Source organism: Ananas comosus, linkage group 21, assembly GCF_001540865.1.
Source record: "Ananas comosus cultivar F153 linkage group 21, ASM154086v1, whole genome shotgun sequence".
NCBI classification, from domain to species: domain Eukaryota; kingdom Viridiplantae; phylum Streptophyta; class Magnoliopsida; order Poales; family Bromeliaceae; genus Ananas; species Ananas comosus.
Window position 1 is genome coordinate 7,875,971 of NC_033641.1, and position 21,381 is coordinate 7,897,351.

At 40.2% G+C, this 21,381-nt stretch overlaps 2 protein-coding genes and 1 pseudogene across 4 annotated transcripts in view; all 3 read left to right on the plus strand.

The window, feature by feature from the left end:
* On the plus strand, positions 3,699–8,301 carry LOC109726334. Its single transcript, XM_020255871.1, has 2 exons — positions 3,699–7,925; positions 7,984–8,301. Exons 1-2 carry the CDS (start codon positions 3,699–3,701, stop codon positions 8,299–8,301), a joined length of 4,545 nt encoding a protein of 1,514 aa, XP_020111460.1.
* Positions 9,859–11,494, plus strand: LOC109726335 (annotated as a pseudogene).
* The window catches only part of LOC109726430 (kelch repeat-containing protein At3g27220-like), a 10,941-nt gene continuing 7,791 nt past the window's right edge, over positions 18,232–21,381 (plus strand). For all 3 annotated transcript variants that reach the window (XR_002220515.1, XR_002220516.1, XM_020256006.1), the window contains exon 1: positions 18,232–18,622. Coding sequence is in view for 1 of the 3 variants with exons in the window: in XM_020256006.1 (XP_020111595.1) it covers positions 18,422–18,622 (201 nt within the window). In the remaining 2 variants the exon portion in view is untranslated. The remainder of the gene's footprint in view (positions 18,623–21,381) is intronic.

The following is a 21,381-nucleotide window of genomic DNA, read 5'->3' on the forward strand; positions in this document are numbered from 1 at the left end:
CTATAATTGCATAAATATCAACAATTAGGTTAAAAAAAAAAAAAAAAGGGTGAAGTCGTGAGCTGTTAGAAATTTTCGTGGCGATATTTAAATATAAAATAAGAATTTGAGCAGTAAAAAAGTTAATATAAATTATTATATTTAAACCTACAAACTCCGTAACACCATTCACAAATATGATTTGATTGAGGACCAAAAATTAATTGATTTATTGTGACTTTAATTTTTGGGATACTTTTTTTGAATTCCCTTCCGAAAAGTTACAACTTTTCACATATACTCGTTCAAAGTTAAAAATATCATCAAGACTCTCATAAGCGTAAAAAATACTCTCAAATGCTCTAAGTAGTAAAAATCCATGCAAGCTTAATAGCTTAGCTCTAAAATTCTATTTTTTATCCCCAGTGATGTAAAAGCTTTGTAAATTTATCAGTAGGAAAGCAATTTTTCCTAATATTAACTAATTTTTTTAAGAAAAGAACTAATGAAATAAATGTGCGTATCAGGTCACATATTTAGTGAAAAATAAAAAAAAAGAAGGTAAAAACGATGTAAAACTTATTTGAATATAGACCATTCTGATTTGACTATCCAATCTTTAATTTGGTTTGATTTGAGTCAGCCAAGTATTTGACTTTAAAATTTAAGCTAATAACTCATTTTATTAAATTTATAGTAGCTAGATTAGGGATGTCAACGGGTTGGGTTTGGGTCTGATTTTTAAAAACCCGAACCCGAACCCAAAAACCAAATTAAAACCCGTATCCGGATCCGAACCCGGCGGGTTTTAAAAATCCATACCCATATCCGTATCCGACCAAAAACCCGAAACCCGAATCCGGACACGAATCCGGCGGGTTTTAAAAATCCATACCGTTGAATGAAGATCTAAAGGATAAAAATTATTAAATATTTTATATATTATATAAATAAATAAAAATAAAGTAGGTATATATATAATTTATTCAGGTTCGGGTTTGGGTTCGGTTTCGGGTCAGATAAATACAAAATCCATACCCGTATCCATATTCGTCGGATTTTTATTTTTATACCCATAACCGAATCCATACCCATTTAGCTCGGATAAACCCGTCCCGTTCGGATTCGGATTTGGATAATATTTCGAGTATCCATATCCATTGACGTCCCTAAGCTAGATAAAAATATAGCTATCATAACAATATTAAATTAGCCAGCTATTAAAATATCAATTCCTATTTTGAAATTTTCCCCTCACTTTTTTTTTTTTTTTTTTTTGAAGAAGCGTAACCTGCAAGAAAAGTTGTCAAAGCAGGTGAAGGTCAACAATGGCAACTTGAGTTTCTTTTGGATCATTACATTAACAATTTTTGTGTCTCCATCCTTCATTCATTCTTTCTAAAAGGTGCTAAACTGAAAAGAAAATTGCATTTTGGTCCATATCTCATAACCTCTTGAATTAAAAAATTGTGTTAATTTCAAATTTCTAACTCTCTTCTTTACTAAATTTTTTAGACAAATTCAAAATTTTGAAATGGTTGTCGAAATTAGATGTCAGAATAGTTTTATGAATATAAAAAGGTTTTACATTTGAACATCTATCTAAGTTGCAGTTTATGCATTGTATCTAAAAATTTGCTTCTAATTAATGAATATAGCGTATCATTGTTCGTTAACTTTGTTTTATAAAATATTGCGTCCAAATTTAATAATTATACATTTTTTAAGTCTATGGGAGATAATAATAGGGTGAAAAGTTGGATTTGATATAAACTTTTATGTAGCTAATAATTGAGATACAGACCAAAGTTAAATATTGATTATTTTACTTTGTTAGCATATATGTGATACGAAGAATTTTAATATATTAATATTAAGAGTAGTAAGATCGAATTTGATGCGATGGGTGGTGCCCGTATATATAAAAGAAAAGATTAAGAATTAACATAAAAAATAAATATCTAATATATTTTTGTCATTTTAAAAGTATTTTTAATTTAAATTCTAAGAAATTGATGGAATCATGATGAAATCTTGGCGCAGGGAGGCTAAATATAACAACTCGAAATATTGCAGGAGTAAAATATAAATTTTTAAAAAAATTAAGAAAAAGTAAAAATACGAAAAATTATAAAAGAGTTTTATGTAATTCAACTTTTTTTTTTTTTTAAGAAAAAAATCTACAAATAAGTAACATGCATGTAGCTTGCCATTCTCCAACAACAGCAGTCTTTCTTTCTCTTCCTCTTCAGCCACAGCTGCCGGCTGACAGGCGATCGAGAGCTACAAATATAAAAAAAAAAGAAAGAAGAAAAATGTCGTCCTCGTCCGTGTGCCGTCGAGCGGCCCACGTCGCCCTTATCCCCAGCGCCGGCATGGGCCATCTGGCGCCCTTCTGCCGGCTGGCCGTGGCCCTCTCGGACGGCGGCTACGACGTCTCCCTTCTGTCGGCTTAGCCCACCATCTCCGCCGCCGAGTCCGACCGCATCTCCGCCCTCTTCGCTTCCTTCCCCCGCATCCGCCCCCTCCTCCTGCACCTCCCTCCCCTCCATCCCTCCGAATTCCCCCCCTCCGCCGACCCCTTCTACCTCCGGTACTACTACTCTTCAATCCAATTCTGAGTTCGTTGCAACGGTTGCTCTCTCTCACTAGAAAAAAAAAAAAGAGTAACATTTAAGTACGTTGTTTTAAATATTTAACTGTACTTAAAAACATTCTAATATAATCTAGCGTCAAATTTGAAAATATCAGAAGAGTCGCCACGTATATACCGATGCTCATGCCAACCGTCGATAAAATATATTCCGACGTTTTAAAGTGTTAGAATTGTCGGATCGTTGGCGCTAACCATTAATCCCAAAAGCTCGAGCCGTTAGAAATACGTAACTGATTTACTTAAAGCGTACAGATACAGCGCCCACGGATCTCAATTGTGACTCGACTCATCCGGCCTCACATCATTTCAAACGTGACTCAACCCAACCGGCCGGCCTACCCGCCATAGTGTCAGGGCCCTTTTTAGTTGTCAACGGCCCTGACCTTGTCAATAACATTGAGTTTGTAAAGAGTCTGTAAATGTTGTGTCGGGCAAGACTTCGACATAGGATTTTCCTTATTTTGGATGGGCATTGCATGTAAATTGGCATCCGGTTGGCTACCCGCGGGTTCACTTGTGCTACACATCCAAGGGGACATAGGTTTCGCTAACGATGGCCGCTTATGCGACGGATTGAGCTGGACGCGTGTCGGACATGGGTCGGCGGCCTATTTTTCCATGGATGTGCGGAGTGGGAAAACGTACCCCTCGGTGAGCACCTTTGTACCCCCGGGGTGCCAAATGGGTGGATGCTAATATAGGGTAGTACGGGAAGGTTAGGTGAGACGTATTAAGTGAGCCCGCTTCGCTAAAAGCGTAGTGTCTTGGTGATCATTTTGCCCTCACCGGCCATGCCCGACCAAGTCGAGTCTTGTGCCTTTCGCTTGTAGTCCAACTTTTCGTTATCAATAAAATACTCGTTGTTTGTGCCAATTTGCAGGATCCCTTTACGTGCTTTCTCTCGATTCTCGGTCGTTGCCAATTTGCGAAGTTGCGCCTCGGGACGGTTTTGCTTGGCTGGCTCGTTTTGTGCAGGTGACAGACGAGCGCCGCGCGGGCTTTTCGACAAAAAGTCATTAGACCCGTGACAAGTGGTATCAGAGCCCGGATCGACGGAGACGACATGGGCCGGAGCAGAGCCCCTGTCGCAGAGACAAGCACGGTGGCGCAACCATCAACAGCACAGCTCGCGGCGCTGGCAGATAACGAAGGACAAGGCGAATCAGATAGGCACAAGAGCAATCGCGAGAGACTCGTCGACTTGGAGGCCCAGCTTACTCGACTTGACGAGAAAGTGACAAAGGCGTCTACGCATGAGCAACGGATCGCCATGCTTGAGGCGACGCTCACTCAACTCGTCGAGTCAGTGACTGAGCTGCAGGATAACACGAAGGAGGCGGTCCATCACTTGAAGGAGCAGACCATCGAATTGTTTGCACGTGTCGGACTGCTGACAAGGGCCATGGGCAATGCTCCTCCCGCACCCCAAGGTGGCGGGCACGCGGGGCGTGTTCGAGTGCCGGAACCGCGGAGCTTTCGTGGAGCTCGTGATGCGAAAGAGCTCGAGAACTTTCTATTCGACATGGAACAGTACTTCCGTGTCGTCCAACCCGACACTGAGGAGTCGAAGGTCACGTTTGCGACGATGTACCTCGACGGAGATGCCAAGCTATGGTGGAGGACCCGATACGAGGACATTCAGGAAGGTCGCTGTACCATCGACACTTGGGAGGACCTAAAGAAGGAGTTAAAGGCTCAGTTTCTTCCTGAAAATGTCGAGTTTATCGCGCGACGGAATTTGCGACGACTCCAGCAGACGGGGTCCATTCGAGAGTATGTCAAGCAATTCTCCGCGTTGATGCTGGATATCCGAGATATGTCCGAGAAAGACAAACTCTTTCATTTTCTCGAAGGACTGAAACCTTGGGCGCAGGCGGAACTGCGTCGCCAGAACATCAAGGACTTAGCTGCGGCCCAGGGAGCGGCTGAGCGGCTGACCGACTACTCGCCGCCGGAGCACCCCAAGAAGAAACCCGTGGGCAACAACCCCAAAACCCACAACCAGAAGGCAAAGGGTAAGGGACTGACATCCACGGAGCGAAAAGGGGTAGGGTCCAAGAGTCCGAAGAATTTCAAGAGCCCTGAAGAGGGTTGCTTCCTTTGTGGGGGTCCACACTTTGTCAGAGCGTGCCCTCAGAGGAAGTCCCTCAATGCAGTGCAGACGAAGGAACCCGAATCCGACGAAGAGGAAGAGGCAGCTGAGACAGGAAGCATCCGGATGGGGGCACTCCGGTTGCTCAATGCACTCAAAGGTCAAGTGGGGGAGAAGAAGAAGACCCCGCTGCCGAGGGAGAGTAAACATAGTGAGCTGATGTATGTGGACATCAAGCTCAATGGAAAGACAACAAGGGCAATGGTGGATACAGGTGCTACCCACAACTTCATTGCGACTGGTGAAGCTGAACGTCTTGGACTTGCACTGAGCAAGGATGGGAGTCGCATGAAAGCAGTAAATTCGAAGGCCCAACCTATCGCGGGTCTTGCGAAGGAGGTACCTGTCAGCATCGGCTCGTGGACAGGTAAAGCCAATTTCATGTCGGTGCCGCTGGATGATTTCCAAGTCATCCTCGGGATGGAGTTTCTTCAGACGGCTAGAGGAGTACCCATGCCATTCTTGGATGCCCTCTGCATGATGGGTGACGATTCTCCATGTGTCGTTCCGGTAGTGCGGAAGACAACGGATGCCCGACAGATTTCAGCGCTCCAGCTCAAGAAGGGCGTGAAGAGGGGCGAGCTGACTTATGTAGCGGCGTTGAAGTTGGAGACTGGGAGTGGGGACGAGACCCCGACGCCACCTGTAGTGGCGAAACTCTTGAAGGAGTTCAAGGATGTCATGCCCCCAGAACTACCAAAATCTTTACCTCCCCGACGAGCAGTAGACCACCGGATCGAGCTCGAGCCTGGCACGAGGGCCCCGGCTCGCTCTCCCTACCGTATGTCTCCTCCGGAGTTGGCAGAACTTCGGAAGCAACTAGATGAGCTGCTTAAAGGCGGTCTTATTCGCAGCTCGAAAGCACCGTTCGGAGCCCCTGTACTTTTCCAAAAGAAGCATGATGGCAGTCTGCGGCTATGTGTGGATTATCGGGCTCTGAACAAGGCAACCATCAAGAACAAGTACCCAATCCCACTCATTGCGGACTTGTTTGATCAATTGGGGAAGGCGCGGTACTTCTCCAAACTGGACTTGCGATCAGGCTACTGGCAGGTCCGGATTGCGGAAGGTGACGAGGCGAAGACAACATGTGTCACAAGGTATGGGGCGTTCGAATTCTTGGTGATGCCGTTTGGGCTTACGAATGCCCCAGCTACGTTCTGTACCCTGATGAACAACCTGTTTCACGACCATCTAGACAAATTTGTGGTGATCTATCTGGATGACATTGTCGTGTACAGCAAGACCTTGGAGGAGCATGTTGAACACCTCCGCATCGTCTTCCAGACATTAAAGGAGCACTCCCTCTATGTGAAGAAGGAGAAATGTTACTTTGCTCAGAAGGAGATCATGTTCTTGGGCCATCGAGTGGGTGGTGGCCTAATTGGAATGGATGAGGAGAAAATTCGTGCCATAAAAGAGTGGAGAGCGCCGACAAGAGTAACGGAATTACGCTCGTTCCTTGGACTTGTGAACTACTATCGGCGCTTCATTAGCAGCTACTCGCGGAGGGCTGCACCATTGACGGACCTGCTACGAAAGGACCGGGCATGGAGGTGGTCCGACGAGTGTCAGAAAGCCTTTGATGACTTGAAGGCTGCGGTGATGGAGGAGCCAGTACTACGTCTACCTGATCACTCACTCCCGTTCGAAGTCCATACAGACGCCTCGGATTATGCTATTGGGGGGGTACTCGTCCAAGATGGCCACCCTGTAGCCTTCGAGAGCCGAAAGCTGAATGACACCGAGCGGCGGTACGCGACCCATGAGAAGGAGATGACAGCAGTGGTGCATTGTCTCCGGGTATGGAGGCACTATCTCCTGGGATCCCGATTTGTGGTCAAGACAGACAACGTCGCTCTGAGTTACTTTCAGACTCAGAAGATGCTCACTCCGAAACAGGCGAGATGGCAAGACTTCCTAGCAGAGTTCGACATGGTTTTGGAGTACAAGCCAGGACGATGTAACCAAGTCGCTGACGCTCTCAGCAGAAAGGCCGAACTTGCCGCTCTTAAAACTCTGTCGAATGAGAGGGCAAGTCAAGTACAAGCGACTTTGCAAGAGAGGATTCGTGAAGGGTTGAGGAAGGATCCCATGACAGTGACTCTCAAGCAATTGATCGATGAAGGCAAGGCGCAAAGATTCTGGATCCAGGATGGCCTCATCAAAACAAAGGGGGATCGAGTGTACGTGCCGCGGGCGGGAAACTTGAGGAGAGAACTGCTCCAGGAGTGTCACGACACTCTGTGGGCAGGCCACCCGGGCGTACATCGGACCCTGGCCCTTATGGAGAGGGCCTATTATTGGCCGAAAATGGGGGAGGACATTGAAGAATATGTACGCACATGTCTCACATGCCAGCAAGACAAGGTGGAGCGAGAGAAGCCGTGTGGGCTGCTGAAGCCCTTACCAGCGCCGGAGCGGCCGTGGGAGAGCGTCTCCCTGGACTTCATCTCCAGTCTGCCAAAGGTGGGGGAGTTCGGTTCGATTCTCGTTATAGTGGACCGATTTTCGAAGTATGCCACTTTCATCCCCGCACCCATAAGTTGTACTGCTGAGGAGACGGCGCGGCTATTTTTGAAGCATGTGGTGAAGTATTGGGGAGTCCCACAGAACATCATCAGTGATAGGGATTCCCGCTTCCTCGGGCGGCTATGGACAGAGCTCTTCAAGCTCTTGGGTTCCAAGCTATACTTCTCCACCAGCCTACACCCCCAGACGGACGGCCAAACTGAAAGAATAAATGCTCTACTCGAGCAATATCTGCGGCACTTCGTAAGTGCCAACCAACGAGACTGGGTGAAGCTACTTGATGTAGCCCAGTTCTCGTACAACCTGCAGCGGAGCTCTGCGACCAACAAAAGCCCCTTCGAGACCATTACCGGCCAGCAACCTTCAACACCTCATACCTTGGTCATCGGGTACACCGGCAGCAGCCCCTCAGCTTACCACCTTGCCAAGGAGTGGCATCGTAATGCTGAGATCGCCCGAGCCTACTTGGAGAAGGCGGCTAGAACGATGAAGAAGTGGGCCGATAAGGATAGGCGGCCTCGAGACTACAGCAAAGGCCGTGCTGGTCAAGCTCCAACCAGCATCCCTGAGAGTGTTCCGAAAGGTACACAAGGGTTTGGTCCGGAAGTATGAAGGCCCCTTTCCTATCGTGGGCAAGGTGGGAAAGGTCTCCTACCGCGTGCAGCTCCTGGCGTGGCTTAAAATCCACCCGGTGTTCCATACGAGCTGCCTGAAGCCCTACCATGCCGACCGTGAAGATCCCTCAAGGAACAGCTCGACTCGCCCCACCCCCACCATTTTCTCAGTCGAGAGGCGAGTTGACAACATTCTGGCGGACAGAGTGCGGAAGCTACCCAGTGGAGCAGCTGAAAGGGAGTTCCTTGTCCAGTGGAAGAACCTGCCGAAGGCTGAAGCCAGTTGGGAGCGTGAGGATGCACTTCGGCATGAAGAAGACAAGATCAGGGAGTACCAGCAGAAGACCTTGACGGACACGTCGGGATGAACAAAGCACGCAAGGTGGTACAAGCTGAAGACCTCGACGAGGGCGTCGAGGAATCAAGTGGGGGAGTCTGTCAGGGCCCTTTTTAGTTGTCAACAGCCCTGACCTTGTCAATAACATTGAGTTTGTAAAGAGTCTGTAAATGTTGTGTCGGGCAAGACTTCGACATAGGATTTTCCTTATTTTGGATGGGCATTGCATGTAAATTGGCATCCGGTTGGCTACCCGCGGGTTCACTTGTGCTACACATCCAAGGGGACATAGGTTTCGCTAACGATAGCCGCTTATGCGACGGATTGAGCCGGACGCGTGTCGGACATGGGTCGGCGGCCTATTTTCCCATGGATGTGCGGAGTGGGAAAACGTACCCCTCGGTGAGCACCTTTGTACCCCCGGGGTGCCAAATGGGTGGATGCTAATATAGGGTAGTACGGGAAGGTTGGGTGAGACGTATTAAGTGAGCCCGCTTCGCTAAAAGCGTAGTGTCTTGGTGATCATTTTGCCCTCACCGGCCATGCCCGACCAAGTCGAGTCTTGTGCCTTTCGCTTGTAGTCCAACTTTTCGTTATCAATAAAATACTCGTTGTTTGTGCCAATTTGCAGGATCCCTTTACGTGCTTTCTCTCGATTCTCGGTCGTTGCCAATTTGCGAAGTTGCGCCTTGGGACGGTTTGGCTTGGCTGGCTCGTTTTGTGCAGGTGACAGACGAGCGCCGCGCGGGCTTTTCGACAAAAAGTCATTAGACCCGTGACAATAGGGCAAGATACTAATTCATTTAAGCCAACCAGAACCTGATGCTTTAAAGTGTTAGAAAATTAAAAATGATAGTAAATTAATTTGATACAATATATGATTCATATGACAACAGTTTTTTAAAGCGTCAGTATTTATTATATTGTAAGAACCCTTTGTCCAAGCATCTTCTAAAAAGTATACTTATATTGAGATTTTGTTTGTAGTGATCTCTAAACATTTTATCCAAATTTCATCTTGCATTTTTGTTTTTTGTTATTCTTTTTTGCATTTAAAATTGATTAAAGCATAGTTGGTTAAACTTTTCTGAGCTTATTTTATTTTTAGTGACAGAAACTCTTTTTATTCTAAAGTTTTTGTTAATTAGAGTGGGTTGCGCCTACTCGCCATCTTTCTGTCAATAAATTTAACATTAGATAACAAAACTGACCAATTAAAACAATATCTTTATCTATTATACTATTATAGAGTAGCAGGTTTTGAGTTTAAATTCTATTTATTTCTTAGTTTTACCTAATCAATTTTCTTTCCATTAAACTCAATTAACCTTCTTCAGCGAATAAAAAGTTTTAGGGATAATTGTATATAGCTCCATACAAAAATATTAAATAGCAAATATATTTCTATAAAATTTAAATTACCAGATTTATTCTTTCGAAAGTCCTCTCGACTGTAAATATATTGTTATGTTACCAAAATTTAGATAACTACGAGTTAGAAAAGCTAATCACAGTTAGCTAAGAGGAAAAATACCTTTTAACTCTTTATTTAAGTTTCGTCATCTTTCACGCCCTCTTCTCTTTATCCATGGCTGTGGCAATCTCAAGGTGAGGCCTTGGTCGTGAAAAAAATAAGACATTGTATCTGTTGTGGCAAAGGCGAGGGGAGAGAAAGAAAGAAAGCTTTTTGTAGAATAAATTTGTTAGGATAAAATAATTTTACTCACCCACTTTTAGAAAATTGATGGTGAATCAAACGGCAGAGACATATATGAACGAACCAGAATTTTTGGCGAAATATATTTGTAAAACAGAGAATTTTGAAGGGATAAATCTGATTATTTAAATTTTGTAAGGATTTATCTGTTATTTAATACTTTTACAGGAATCGATATTAAATTAACCTAAAGTTTTAAACTTAAATAAAAAAAGTGAGTGTTAAATATTGTTGGAAATAATAGGCAGCGGAAACTTACAAACCGGATAGCCAACGTATCCGGAAGCCCGAATCGGATCGGATTACTTGTTTTACAAGCCTTCTTGAATCGTTCTTGTCTCGAAAAATGGTTGTCTCACAGGTACGAGATGATCCGCCGCTCAGCCCACCTCCTCGCCTCCTCGCTCCTATTTTCGAATCCTCATCCCTTCCGATCTCCGCCGTCGTCATCGACATCGCGCTGGCCTCCGCCGTCCTCCCCGTCGTCACCGCCAACTTAGGCCTCAAGAGCTACATTCTGTTCACCACATCTGCCTCCATGCTTGCGCTCTACACGTACTTTCCAACTTATCTCGACGCCGCCGAACCCGGCTCGCCGATCGGTGACATTGATATTCCGGGGCTGTGGCGAGTACCGAGAGCGTCCGTCGTGCCGGCGCTCCACGACGCTGACAATCTCTTCACAATCCAGTTCGTCAGCAACGGCCGCGCGCTCCCGCAAGCGGACGGAATTATAGTGAATACGTTCGATGGCTTCGAGCTAGAGGCGCTCGCCGCGCTGAGAGCGGGAAAAGTCACTCCTTCGCTCCCTCCGGTGATCGCAGTCGGTCCATTGCACCCACTGGGAGGCTCAAAGTCGGCGACGCCATTGCTGACGTAGTGGCTCAACGAGCAGCCCGCAGGGTCCGTAATCTACGTGAGCTTCGGCAGCCGCACGGCAATGTCGAAGGCACAAATACAGCAACTACGGAGGGGCATCGAAGTAAGTGGCGTGCGGTTCCTGTGGGTGGTGAAGGGCAAAGCCGTCGATCGAGAGGATGATAGCGAAGTAGAGCAGTTGGTCGGCGGCGACGACGAGCAATTCTTATAGAGAGTGAAGGGGAGGGGAATGGTAGTAAAAGGATGGGTAGAGCAAGAGAGGGTGCTGGGCCATGTATCCGTCGGAGGGTTCTTGAGCCACTGCGGGTGGAATTCGGTAGCGGAGGCGGCAGTATTCGGGAAGCCGATATTGGCATGGCCAAGAGCAGCGGACCAGCGCGTGAACGCAGCGGTTGCGGTGGCGTGTGGGCTCGGGATGTGGGTGAGGGAGTGGAGTTGGGAGGCAGAGGAAGGGGTGGTGAGTGGGGAGGAGATTGGAAAGTGCATAAAAGAGCTGATGGCGAATGAGAAGCTAAAGGCATCGGCGGTGAGAGTGAGGGGGGGAGGGGGGGAGGCCGGGGGGGGGGGGGGGAGGCCGGCAGAGCTATACGTGCTAGAGGCAGCTCGCATGAGGGGTTGCAGCTGCTGATTAGCAGTCCGAACGTGTGAGAACAAGTTTTCTCTTATTGTTTGTGTATCGAATGTGGCTTTTCTATTTTGCTAAACAAAAGTTTTATACAAAGTTAACGTAGAAAGAAATAGCCGATTATTTATAATTTGAAAAATGTTTTGGATCCCTCGATTTAAAGTATCTCAATATCTATACCTATTTATTAGTCTCGAATAAAAGTTTCCACGTGGCTGTTTTTCCTTCACTTTTGGTTGCGGGCTTCACTTGCTAGTAATTCCTGCCTTGAACTGAACCATCTCAACTGGCCCATCTCTTCCTCTTCTTTCTTCAAGACGAATTGGGCTAATTTGTAATATACTACATGTTAAATCATATTCTTCTTTTTGTAAAATCGATTTTTTTATTACCTTTTTTTTTTTTTTCTGACTTTCACCTCTTTTAAACTAGCTTCTCTCCTCTTTTAAATAAGTTTTTTTTTTTTTAAATCGAACCAACTATTCTCTTCCTTTAAACCACTTTCTCATATTTTCTTGAATCGAACTGGCTCATCTCATCCTTTGAACCTTTCTTGCCTATACCTTTCCCTTCCCCCCTTAGCATTTATTGTCATTTAATCTTTTTTTTTTCCCTCTTTAGCCTTTTCTTTTACCCCACAGTGGTTTTGGTGGCTCTTAGGTTTTCCTCTATCTCTCTCTCTCTCTTTCATGAGACCTTTCATTTTCTCATTTGAGTCATCTCATTATTCTTCATCATTTAATCTCTTTTTTCTTTTCTTTTTTTTCTCAATTTGGCCTTTTTCTCTTACCTCTTCAGTAGTTTTGGTCCATTTCTTAAATTTTTCTTTGCTTCTCTTTTTTTTACTCTATCTTCATCACTCTCTATTTAAATCTATTCAAATCATCTCTCTTCTGTTGATGACAGTAGAAAGGGCGATGGCAGTGCAACAAATCCGCAACAAATCCGCCGAACTGACAGAGCCTTTCCTATCCGTCCAACACGTAGGAAAGTTTGTGCATCATTCCAAATAAGGAGATCATTGCAGCACATTTTGCACGAGGGCAATCAAGAGAATAAGAGAATTTAACTATCTATTACGTTGTCCCAAACATCCACAACTCGAAACTTTTTACACAACACATTCATTCTTTACATAATACAATTCCAACTCATCTCGACACTTTTATAGATGTGTAGACGAGTCACTGAAATTGTAATTGATCCGATAGTTAATTTTTTCGGAACACTAAATCCTTCCCCTCTATAAAAAGTTGTTTTCGAAACTTTATCTCATACGTCAAGTAAAATGCTCGAAAAGAGAAGGATAAATTTTGTTGCATCACAGTCTCCGACCCCCAAGTAAAAGTAGGTTATGCCCTATAGGTGCAAGGTGTGAAACACTCGAGTATCACGGTGTTGAGACTCAAGGGTGGGGCCTACAATTTTTTGGAAGCTATACTCTTTAGCATGGTCCATGGCATATAGATCACGACCTATGATGGCCCAATACATAGATCATGGCCCATGATGGCCCATTGGGATGGTTGTATTTGAGAGCAAAAGCACGTGCCATGCATGATACGCTCCCTAAGCCATCAATCTCCATGTACAAAAGCTATTCACCTTCTACATTTCCTAACATTTCAAAATTACTCTCTTCACCTTCGCATTTTCCTCTCATCACCTCCCACTATAACATGTAGTCACGAAACACCCTAGCTTATCAATTATACACTTCTTAGGCTCAAGAGACTATACATTTCATGTCACTTTGTGATTGTTGTCTGTATTGTCTTTGATCTTTACTGTTTTTTCTTTCTATATTGTTTTTCTATATTTTTTCTTTTTTTTTACGTTTTGTTCCTCTTTAAGATTTAGACTTTAGTTTTTGGTTCTCCTTGCAGTAACTTTCATCGTAAAATACATATAGTTAGTTTAAGTTTAGCACATTCATATTGTTGTATTTTGTTTGGATTTTTTTCCTGTCTATTTGATTATCTTAATATACTTTTACTTCTCTACTAATTTGAGTTCTAATATTTCTGTTTTGATAATAGAAAATTAAAAAAGAGTTCTACTTAATTTTCTAAATGCTTTTACGTAATGTTGGATTTCAAAATTATATATATGATTCTAAAAAATGATTGGCTTTTAGTTTCTCTTTTATTAATTTTTAGTCTATATATTAGTTAGTTGGTTGTCATTCATGGTATGCAACTACTGCTATAGGTTTTAGTTTGTGCATAGAGATTATAGAATATATATCTCTTGACATTTCTTCAGTCTATATCATGTATATTATTATGATTCATATATTTCAAAATTCAAAATTTTCGATCTTTATATTATCTTATTTCTTAGTCAGTAGTATAATGATTATCTTTATTCACAGATGGAGTCTAACTCCCCCACTTTTGGCAGGGCAGAGATGAAATCTATGGAGACGCTCTCCCACGGACGACTAGGGAACCGCTGATGCTCTATGTTGTCTTGCTGGCACACAAGACAAATCTACAAGTTAAAACATCACTGTTGGCAATCACTTTGTTTTTTATTTGTAAATCATAAATATATAAATGGAGGAAGAATGTATCACCATTTTCTGAAATAGTAAAATTTGATAAAAATAATCATAAATATTTATTTTTAATTCTATAGGTACTTAATTATCTATAAATTTTTGCTTGAACAATATCAATTCGCTGCATCGAGCAGGCCTACACTAGTATTGTTTATATTTTGACATACACATATAAAAGTTAGAATTTAGAACCTAAAGTATAATAATGATGCTTAGGGTTTAATAATGATATTTGAAATTTTAGTAATTAACGTTTAGAAATAATAATGAAATTGTCATGTCATCAGCAACATTATAGGATACCTTTATAACTCTCTAATAAAAAAGATAAAAGTTTTAAAAGTAGTTTTTCTTTCTACTTTCAAAATTTTTTTAGACAAATTCTTATTCATTTATTACAAGATAACTAATCATGACAAAAAGAAAAAGAGCCTTTTAATTGGTATATCATATTATATAGAATATGTTCTAAAAAAAAATAGAAAAATGATCACTATGTCGGGCCTAATCACTTCTCTACTTTGTAGTTCAAAAATTATATTTAACTATTTTAGGGACCCATATTTTGCAGCGGGTAGAAACTATAAAAATTATTAAATAATAAAAAAATATCAAGCATACACCAATAAAAAGAACACACAAAACTCTATATTCAAACATAAATATTAGTAATAATCTCTTATAAGCAATCAGTCTTATTAATTTATACAAAAAGTTGTAATTATCTCTATTGAAGAAAATAATCTCTATTAGTTTTTGAGAAAAAAAATTGTTAGTCTCTATACTAAACAGTTAGTTAACACAAAGTATAATTTACTAATTAAGATATGAGATCGGAAATGTCTAATGAAACTGAGAGGGAACACAACAAAATTTATAAAAAAAAAAAAACTATGTAAAAAAAAAATAAAAGAAAAAAATAAGAGAGAAGAGGTTAAGGGATTTTACTATGGTGCTATTGTCATATATCACAACTTCTCTATTATCCATTTCTATCTTGCTCACTACAACAAAAACGGTCTATAGTGACACTTTTAAATGTAGGTACATGTCAAAAGTGCTGCTAGCTAAAATTACCGACACTTTTAAAAAGTGTTGCTATATGTGGGGTCGCTAGGTATATAGTGACAGTTATAGAGTGTCGCTATAACATAAAAGAGTGCTGCTAATTTACCAACAACTTATTTAAGTATTTAGCAACCGCCGAAACTCTATCCCGTTGGCTGCGGTGGCGGAGGAGGACGATAGGAATGACTCTTCGCCTAGAATTTCAGTAGATTGAGTGAAGAGAGAAAAAAAAATAGTAATTGATTTTTCTCTTTTTTTTTTCTTTTCTGTTTGTAATCAGGCCAAATGGGCTGGGTGTGATGGGTTGAGTAGAGTAATCTTTTATTTTTGGTTGGATTGAGCTTTATATTTAGGCATTAGTAGATGTTTTTTTAAGTTTTAGTATAAATAGGACACTTACTCAAAAGTGTCCCAAACATGTGTCCCTATAACCTAATTCTGTTGTAGCGCTCTCTCTCTCCTCTCCTCTCTACTTTTCATTCTTTCTTTGAAGTTATGGAGGAGGACAAAGAGAAAGACGAGTTTGAATGCAGATGAATCTTGAATGTGCGAGAGGAGATCGCTTACACGTGGGAAGCTCGATCTCATTATCCCCATCGTCTCCCTCAAGAATGCCATTCTCATTTGCTGCGATCACTCCGGGCTCCCCCGTCTTAACCTGCTCTTCACTAAAAACGCGCACGCCATCGTCCGCCACCTCACCTTTATAGCATCGAATTGATTTTAGGGGAGAGTAGAAAAGGATGGATAATAATTAGTTTTTGAATATAATTTTTCAAAGAGATAATATACAGAGAAAAAAAGATAGGATAAAAAAAAAAAAAGTCCCTATAAATCTTGATAGGATATGAGCCAAAGTAAGAAGAGAGGGAGAAGATGGAAAAAAGATTAAAAGCACCACGTGTTCCTTTAAAAGTGTCAATTAGGGCATGCTTGGTTCACCTATTTTAGATTATGGAATCGGAATGGAATTCATTGATTCCGATAGTTGCCATTTGTTTTATAGGAATCGGATTCCGATTCTTATTCCACTCCGGAATGGGAGTGTCCAAATTCATTTATGATCCAATCCGGCTTTGAATCCCGGATTGACTAATTTCAAAGTAAATTATTCAAAATCTTCTTTTATCAACACCTATTTCCCCTCCCTTCATCACTTTTCTCTCTCTTAATCAAAATCCTCTCTCAAAAATTTTAAATTTTCATTCCGATTTCCATTCCAATAATGAACCAAACATTTTTGAATGATTCGTCATTCCATTTTTCATTCTAAAGCAATCCAATTCCATTTCCCATTTCTATTCTAATCATGAACCAAACATGCCCTTAATGTATTTTTATAGGAGATTATCATTTGATTTTATTTTAGTATCATCAAATAGCAAAATAATACTTTTATATCATTTGATTTTGAAAAATAACATGTTACTTTATTTAAGGATAAATTTTTACCATAAAATAAAAATAAATTTATATGATAATTTTTTAAATCATAGAGTGAGGATTGAAAATATGATAAAGTATATGGTGCAAATTGAATCTTACCTTAGGGCTTGTTTGGTTCAAGGGTGGAATTGAAATGGATAATGAAATGGGAATGAATTGGAATGGTAATTGGAATGACCCACTCTCCCAAGACGTTTGGTTTATTTGTGGATTGGGAATTGGAATGAGTTATTCACATTTCATTGTTTGGTTCGTATAAATTAAAAAAATTATAGGATACTATAATACTAATTTTACTCTCAAATATAAATTTATATTATTTAAAATTTATGAAAAATATAATACTATTCTCTAATAAGTTTTTCAAAAAAAAATATCAAATTTATTTTTAAAAACTTTTATTGATGTGGGTTAGGGATAGGGTTTTGAGAGAGGATAGGTTACTTTTTTTTTTTTGATGAGAAAGGAGTGGAGAGAGAGAAGGAGGGTGAGATGGTCACATGGGGTTTGAGAACTTAGTGGGCTTCCGGAATGAAATCTCGATCCGGGCTAGAAGACTGGAATCAAGTTGAAGGCTAATGGGTCATTCCCATTCCAGTCCGAAATAGAAATCCCAAACCGATTCATGTGAACCAAACAAAATTAACCGGATTTGATCAAACCGATTACCATTCCATACCCAAAATGGATGAACCAAATAAGCCCCTAATTTCTTCATTGGCACCTCCGAAACTTCTATTTTTTATTTAAATTTTTTAATAAATTAAATTAAAAAATTTATTAAAGTTTATGGTTTCAAAAAGTGTAACTTACTTTCAAATAGTTGTACATGATATAATTTTGTTTCAAAGGATGCAACTTAATTTCAAACTTCGTTATAGGAAAGAACTGCTTATTTCAAAGATAGATACAAATTCAGGTATAAGTAAGAACTAAACTAATTTTGCATTTGGATAAAAATTGAGTTGTTTTTAGGAATACAAAAAATAACATTTGGATAGAAAAAATTAAACAAGAAGAATAGTTGGTAGTTATAAATAAAAAATATTGATATTACCCCTCTCACTATATTTGAATTTAAATTTTTTAATTTTAAATTTAAATTTTTAAATTTTAAATTTTAAATTTTAAATTTTAAATTTAAATTCTAAAATTAAAATTTAAACAAAATTTAAATTTAAGATCAAATTTAAATATGAAAAATATAAAATACCAAAATTTAATTTGGAAAAATTAAAAATATTAACTTTAAAATTTAAAATTATAAACTTTAATTTTGAAATTACAAATTATAAATTTTAAAACTTTAAAATTTTAATTTTAATTTTTTAAATTTTAAATTTTAAAAATAAAAATAAGGATGGTAACCGTTATTCCCACCCTATCTAATAATCTAAGCGTGGGAATTAGCATTTTGTGTTTGGGAAACAAAAAGGCCTCTTAACCCTATCCGTGTTACTCAACCAAACCGGGTGAAAGAGTATAAATATGTCTTAAAGAGCAAAATTTTCGAACCAAACGATACCTAAATGGATAAAAAAAGGGTAAGAAGAAGGAAGAAGATCTGAAATTAAAAAAATGTTATATTTTTGCAAAAAAAAAAAAAAAAAAGAGCAAAATCCGTGGAATTTTTTATTCAAATAGGCCCTAAGATTAAATTCCTTCCGTTCGAACGTCCGCATACTCCTTCCTCTCTCTCTCTCTCTCTCTCTCTCTCTCTCTCTCTCACAGAGAGTAGCAAAAGGTTGCACGAAGCTCCATTCCCGTGCCGCAATGTCTCCTCCTCCTCTCTCCCTCCTCTCTCCATCGATCGCGTCTCCTTGAGGAGGAGGAGCAGGAGGAGCACAGCATCCATGGCGAGATCGGGGGCGAAGCCGATCGCGAAGAGGTACGTGCTCGTCCTCTCCGGCCTCGCCCTCCTCGGCGTCGCCCTCGTCGCCGATTTCCTCTGGGCCTCCTCCTCCTCCTCCTCCTCGTCGTCGTCCTCGCCTCTTTGGTCCACGACGCTGGATTTGTCTCTCTACGACGCCCCCAAACCCCCCGTGGCCAAGCAGGTGAGCCCGATCTGATTTGCTTCTTCCGGAAGCAACTTCTTCGGAAAGCGACTTGGCCACTTCCCTTTTGATGTTCTTGCGTTGATACTAATCAAGTTAATTTCTTTGGATAATATGGTATCGGTCCTCAGTCTCCTAGTTCAACCAGGTTCTGGGTTCAATTCCCAAAAAATTCGCCATTGGATGATGTAAATTGTTCTTTGTTGTCTATTTGATTACTTTTGATTGCCTTTTCAGTCGGTGCATGTAGTATGATTCAACTCATCTTCACATGCATGTTGGGTAACTACGTATTAGAGCCGAGTGATTCTAGGGTTTTAATTTCCACATCCGCCATTTATGGCATAAAATTTTGTTAGTCGGCTTTTTGGTACCTCTATCGATCTAAATTTCCATCATGCACACGATCGGGAATGTTAAGACTATTCCTGAGCTGTTTTCAATTAGCTCAATCTTTCGGAAACAAAATGAAAATTTTGGTACTTACCTATCTTTCTTTTTTTGTTTTTTGTTTTTTATGTGAGCCAGACAGTGAGAAATCAGATGCTTCTGGTTGTCGTAAGTGTTGATTGTGAAGTGTAATGATGTTGCATATTTCATTAATTCTCAAAAAGATTAAAAAAAATTGCTCTGCCGCTGAATCGTTTCCTCATTTCCTGATGAATATGGTGAATTTCCATTTGTGCTTGGTTATACTCATATGGATCTAATGCTAGTAAGATGCATAGAGTTGTAACTTAACAGGTGGTTGAAGTGTGTCTCAGTAATTAATGTCCTTTGTAGATATGGAAATGGGTACAGATTGTTGTAGAACGATTTCAATAAAGTGGGGAGAGAATGAAAAGGTAGATTATGTAGGAGGCATAAAAATAGCCTAGAAAATAGAGATGCAGAAGAATGCCCGTTATCAAATATACGAAATTTTCATTTGTTTTCGAAAATGCATGAATTTTTCTCTTAGACCTTAGATATTTAAAAGGGGTTTTTGGGCGACTAGGGTTATAGAATTTTTTTTAATTCTAAGAAAAGACATTTGATATTTTTATTTGTAAAACTAGGTCTAAGCGGTGAATGATTTACCACATTTAGAAATTGGTTAATGATTTAGCACATTTAGAAAGCGGTGGTTCATTCACTGCATAAGCCTAATTTTAAAATAATTATTTTTGAAAGACTACTTTTATAATTATACTATTTTTTAAGTCTATTAATGGAGAAAATTCTATTTAAAACAAGGCACATTACCTGCATGATGCATACAAAGGGATTGATTACATCTGTTTGTTTGAATACAAATTTACTTATCTTGATATTTCCATATGTGGTGCTAGCAATGTTGCGCTACATCTTTCAATTAGCAGATGATGAAGCTTTGACTCTTACGTAAATCTTTTCCTTGGTGAATAATCTTTTAGTTGGATTAGTGGATCCTTAACTCTCCCTTGATATGAATTCCATTGATGAGATATTTACTCAGTGGCCATTCTGATATACAAAACCTGGTACACATAGGATGCATTGAGATTGTAAGCACACATGAGCAGACGTAGATCTCATTGATCACTGACCATTGTTAATGTGGAAATGGGTAGAGATTGCTTTGCAAAGTATTCCACTTGAGTAAGAAGAGTATGGAAAGAGATAGATTGTGAAAGAGACAGAGAAGATAGAAAAAAAGATGTGGATGACAATGCAACAGCTGAAAGAACACAATTGGAAATACATGAGGATGAGGTTTTGCTTACTGCCTCCTTTTTATAATATAATTACAATGGGGTGTTCTATAGTTAGTAAAACTCTTCCAAATTATATTAAGTTTTAGCTTAATCTATTTTTTTCAAGGTTTACAGAGTAAATGATCAATCAGAAAATGTACCAGAGCCCTTGACATAGATAGACTAGACACGGTAAACTTGAATTGTAAAGGTATAAGTTACTACACAGCTATGCTATATTTTGAGTTTTATTTTTGTTATATTTTTCTTGTAGTGCTGTTCTGTGCAATTATATCTGCACCACTGTGCATGAACTTCGAGCTTCTAGCTTAAATCTTGACGGAAGTCTTCTCATTCCTTCATTTATACTGGAAACTAGCACAAGTTAAATTGCCAAATCTTTATGATTTAAGAAGAATTGCTTTAGTTGCACTATCAAATGGTCCAATGAAATGCAACTTTATTAACAAGGCCTTTCCTCTTGTGTTTGGTGATTATATTGATGGCTCTAGATTCCAAGAAATTCTACGTAGAAATACACATGAGACTATAATACACATGAGACTATTGCTTTGATATGTATTGTTCGACTGTATACGAGGAACTCTCAAACATAAATGAGTTTGCCATTTAGATCATCTGAAAGGAATCATTTCTATATGTTCTATTTCCTGCATTAGCATATTCTCAATTTGTTGTTGGACTTGTCGTGGTTGTCCCCAGTTATTTCTCTATCTTCAGGGTTGGAATAAAAATTCCACAACAATCAACTGATATGACTTCCTTAATATGCGTCTTCCATACTTTGTATCTGGAGTACTTTCAATTAATTTCCTCTGCAATCTTAGGCTTTGGCGGTGTTTATCATATGCTTCTCAAACCTGAGACTCTTGAGGAATCTTTCCCATTCTTCTGTAATGTATAAATAGAAAGAAATAAATGACTACAATTTTGGGTACACACTTAATTTTGTCAGGTATAGGTGCTTTTCTTCTGTGTTTATGGGGTCCATATTATTTACAGGGGTTTTATTTCTCGGAATTA

Excerpts from the sequence above, each read along its gene's own strand:
- LOC109726334 (XM_020255871.1), top strand. The coding sequence starts at position 3,699 with ATGGGCCGGAGCAGAGCCCCTGTCGCAGAGACAAGCACGGTGGCGCAA. Across the intron at positions 7,926-7,983 it reads CACAAGGGTTTGGTCCGGAA|CTCCTGGCGTGGCTTAAAAT; the intron begins GTATGAAGGCCC and ends TACCGCGTGCAG.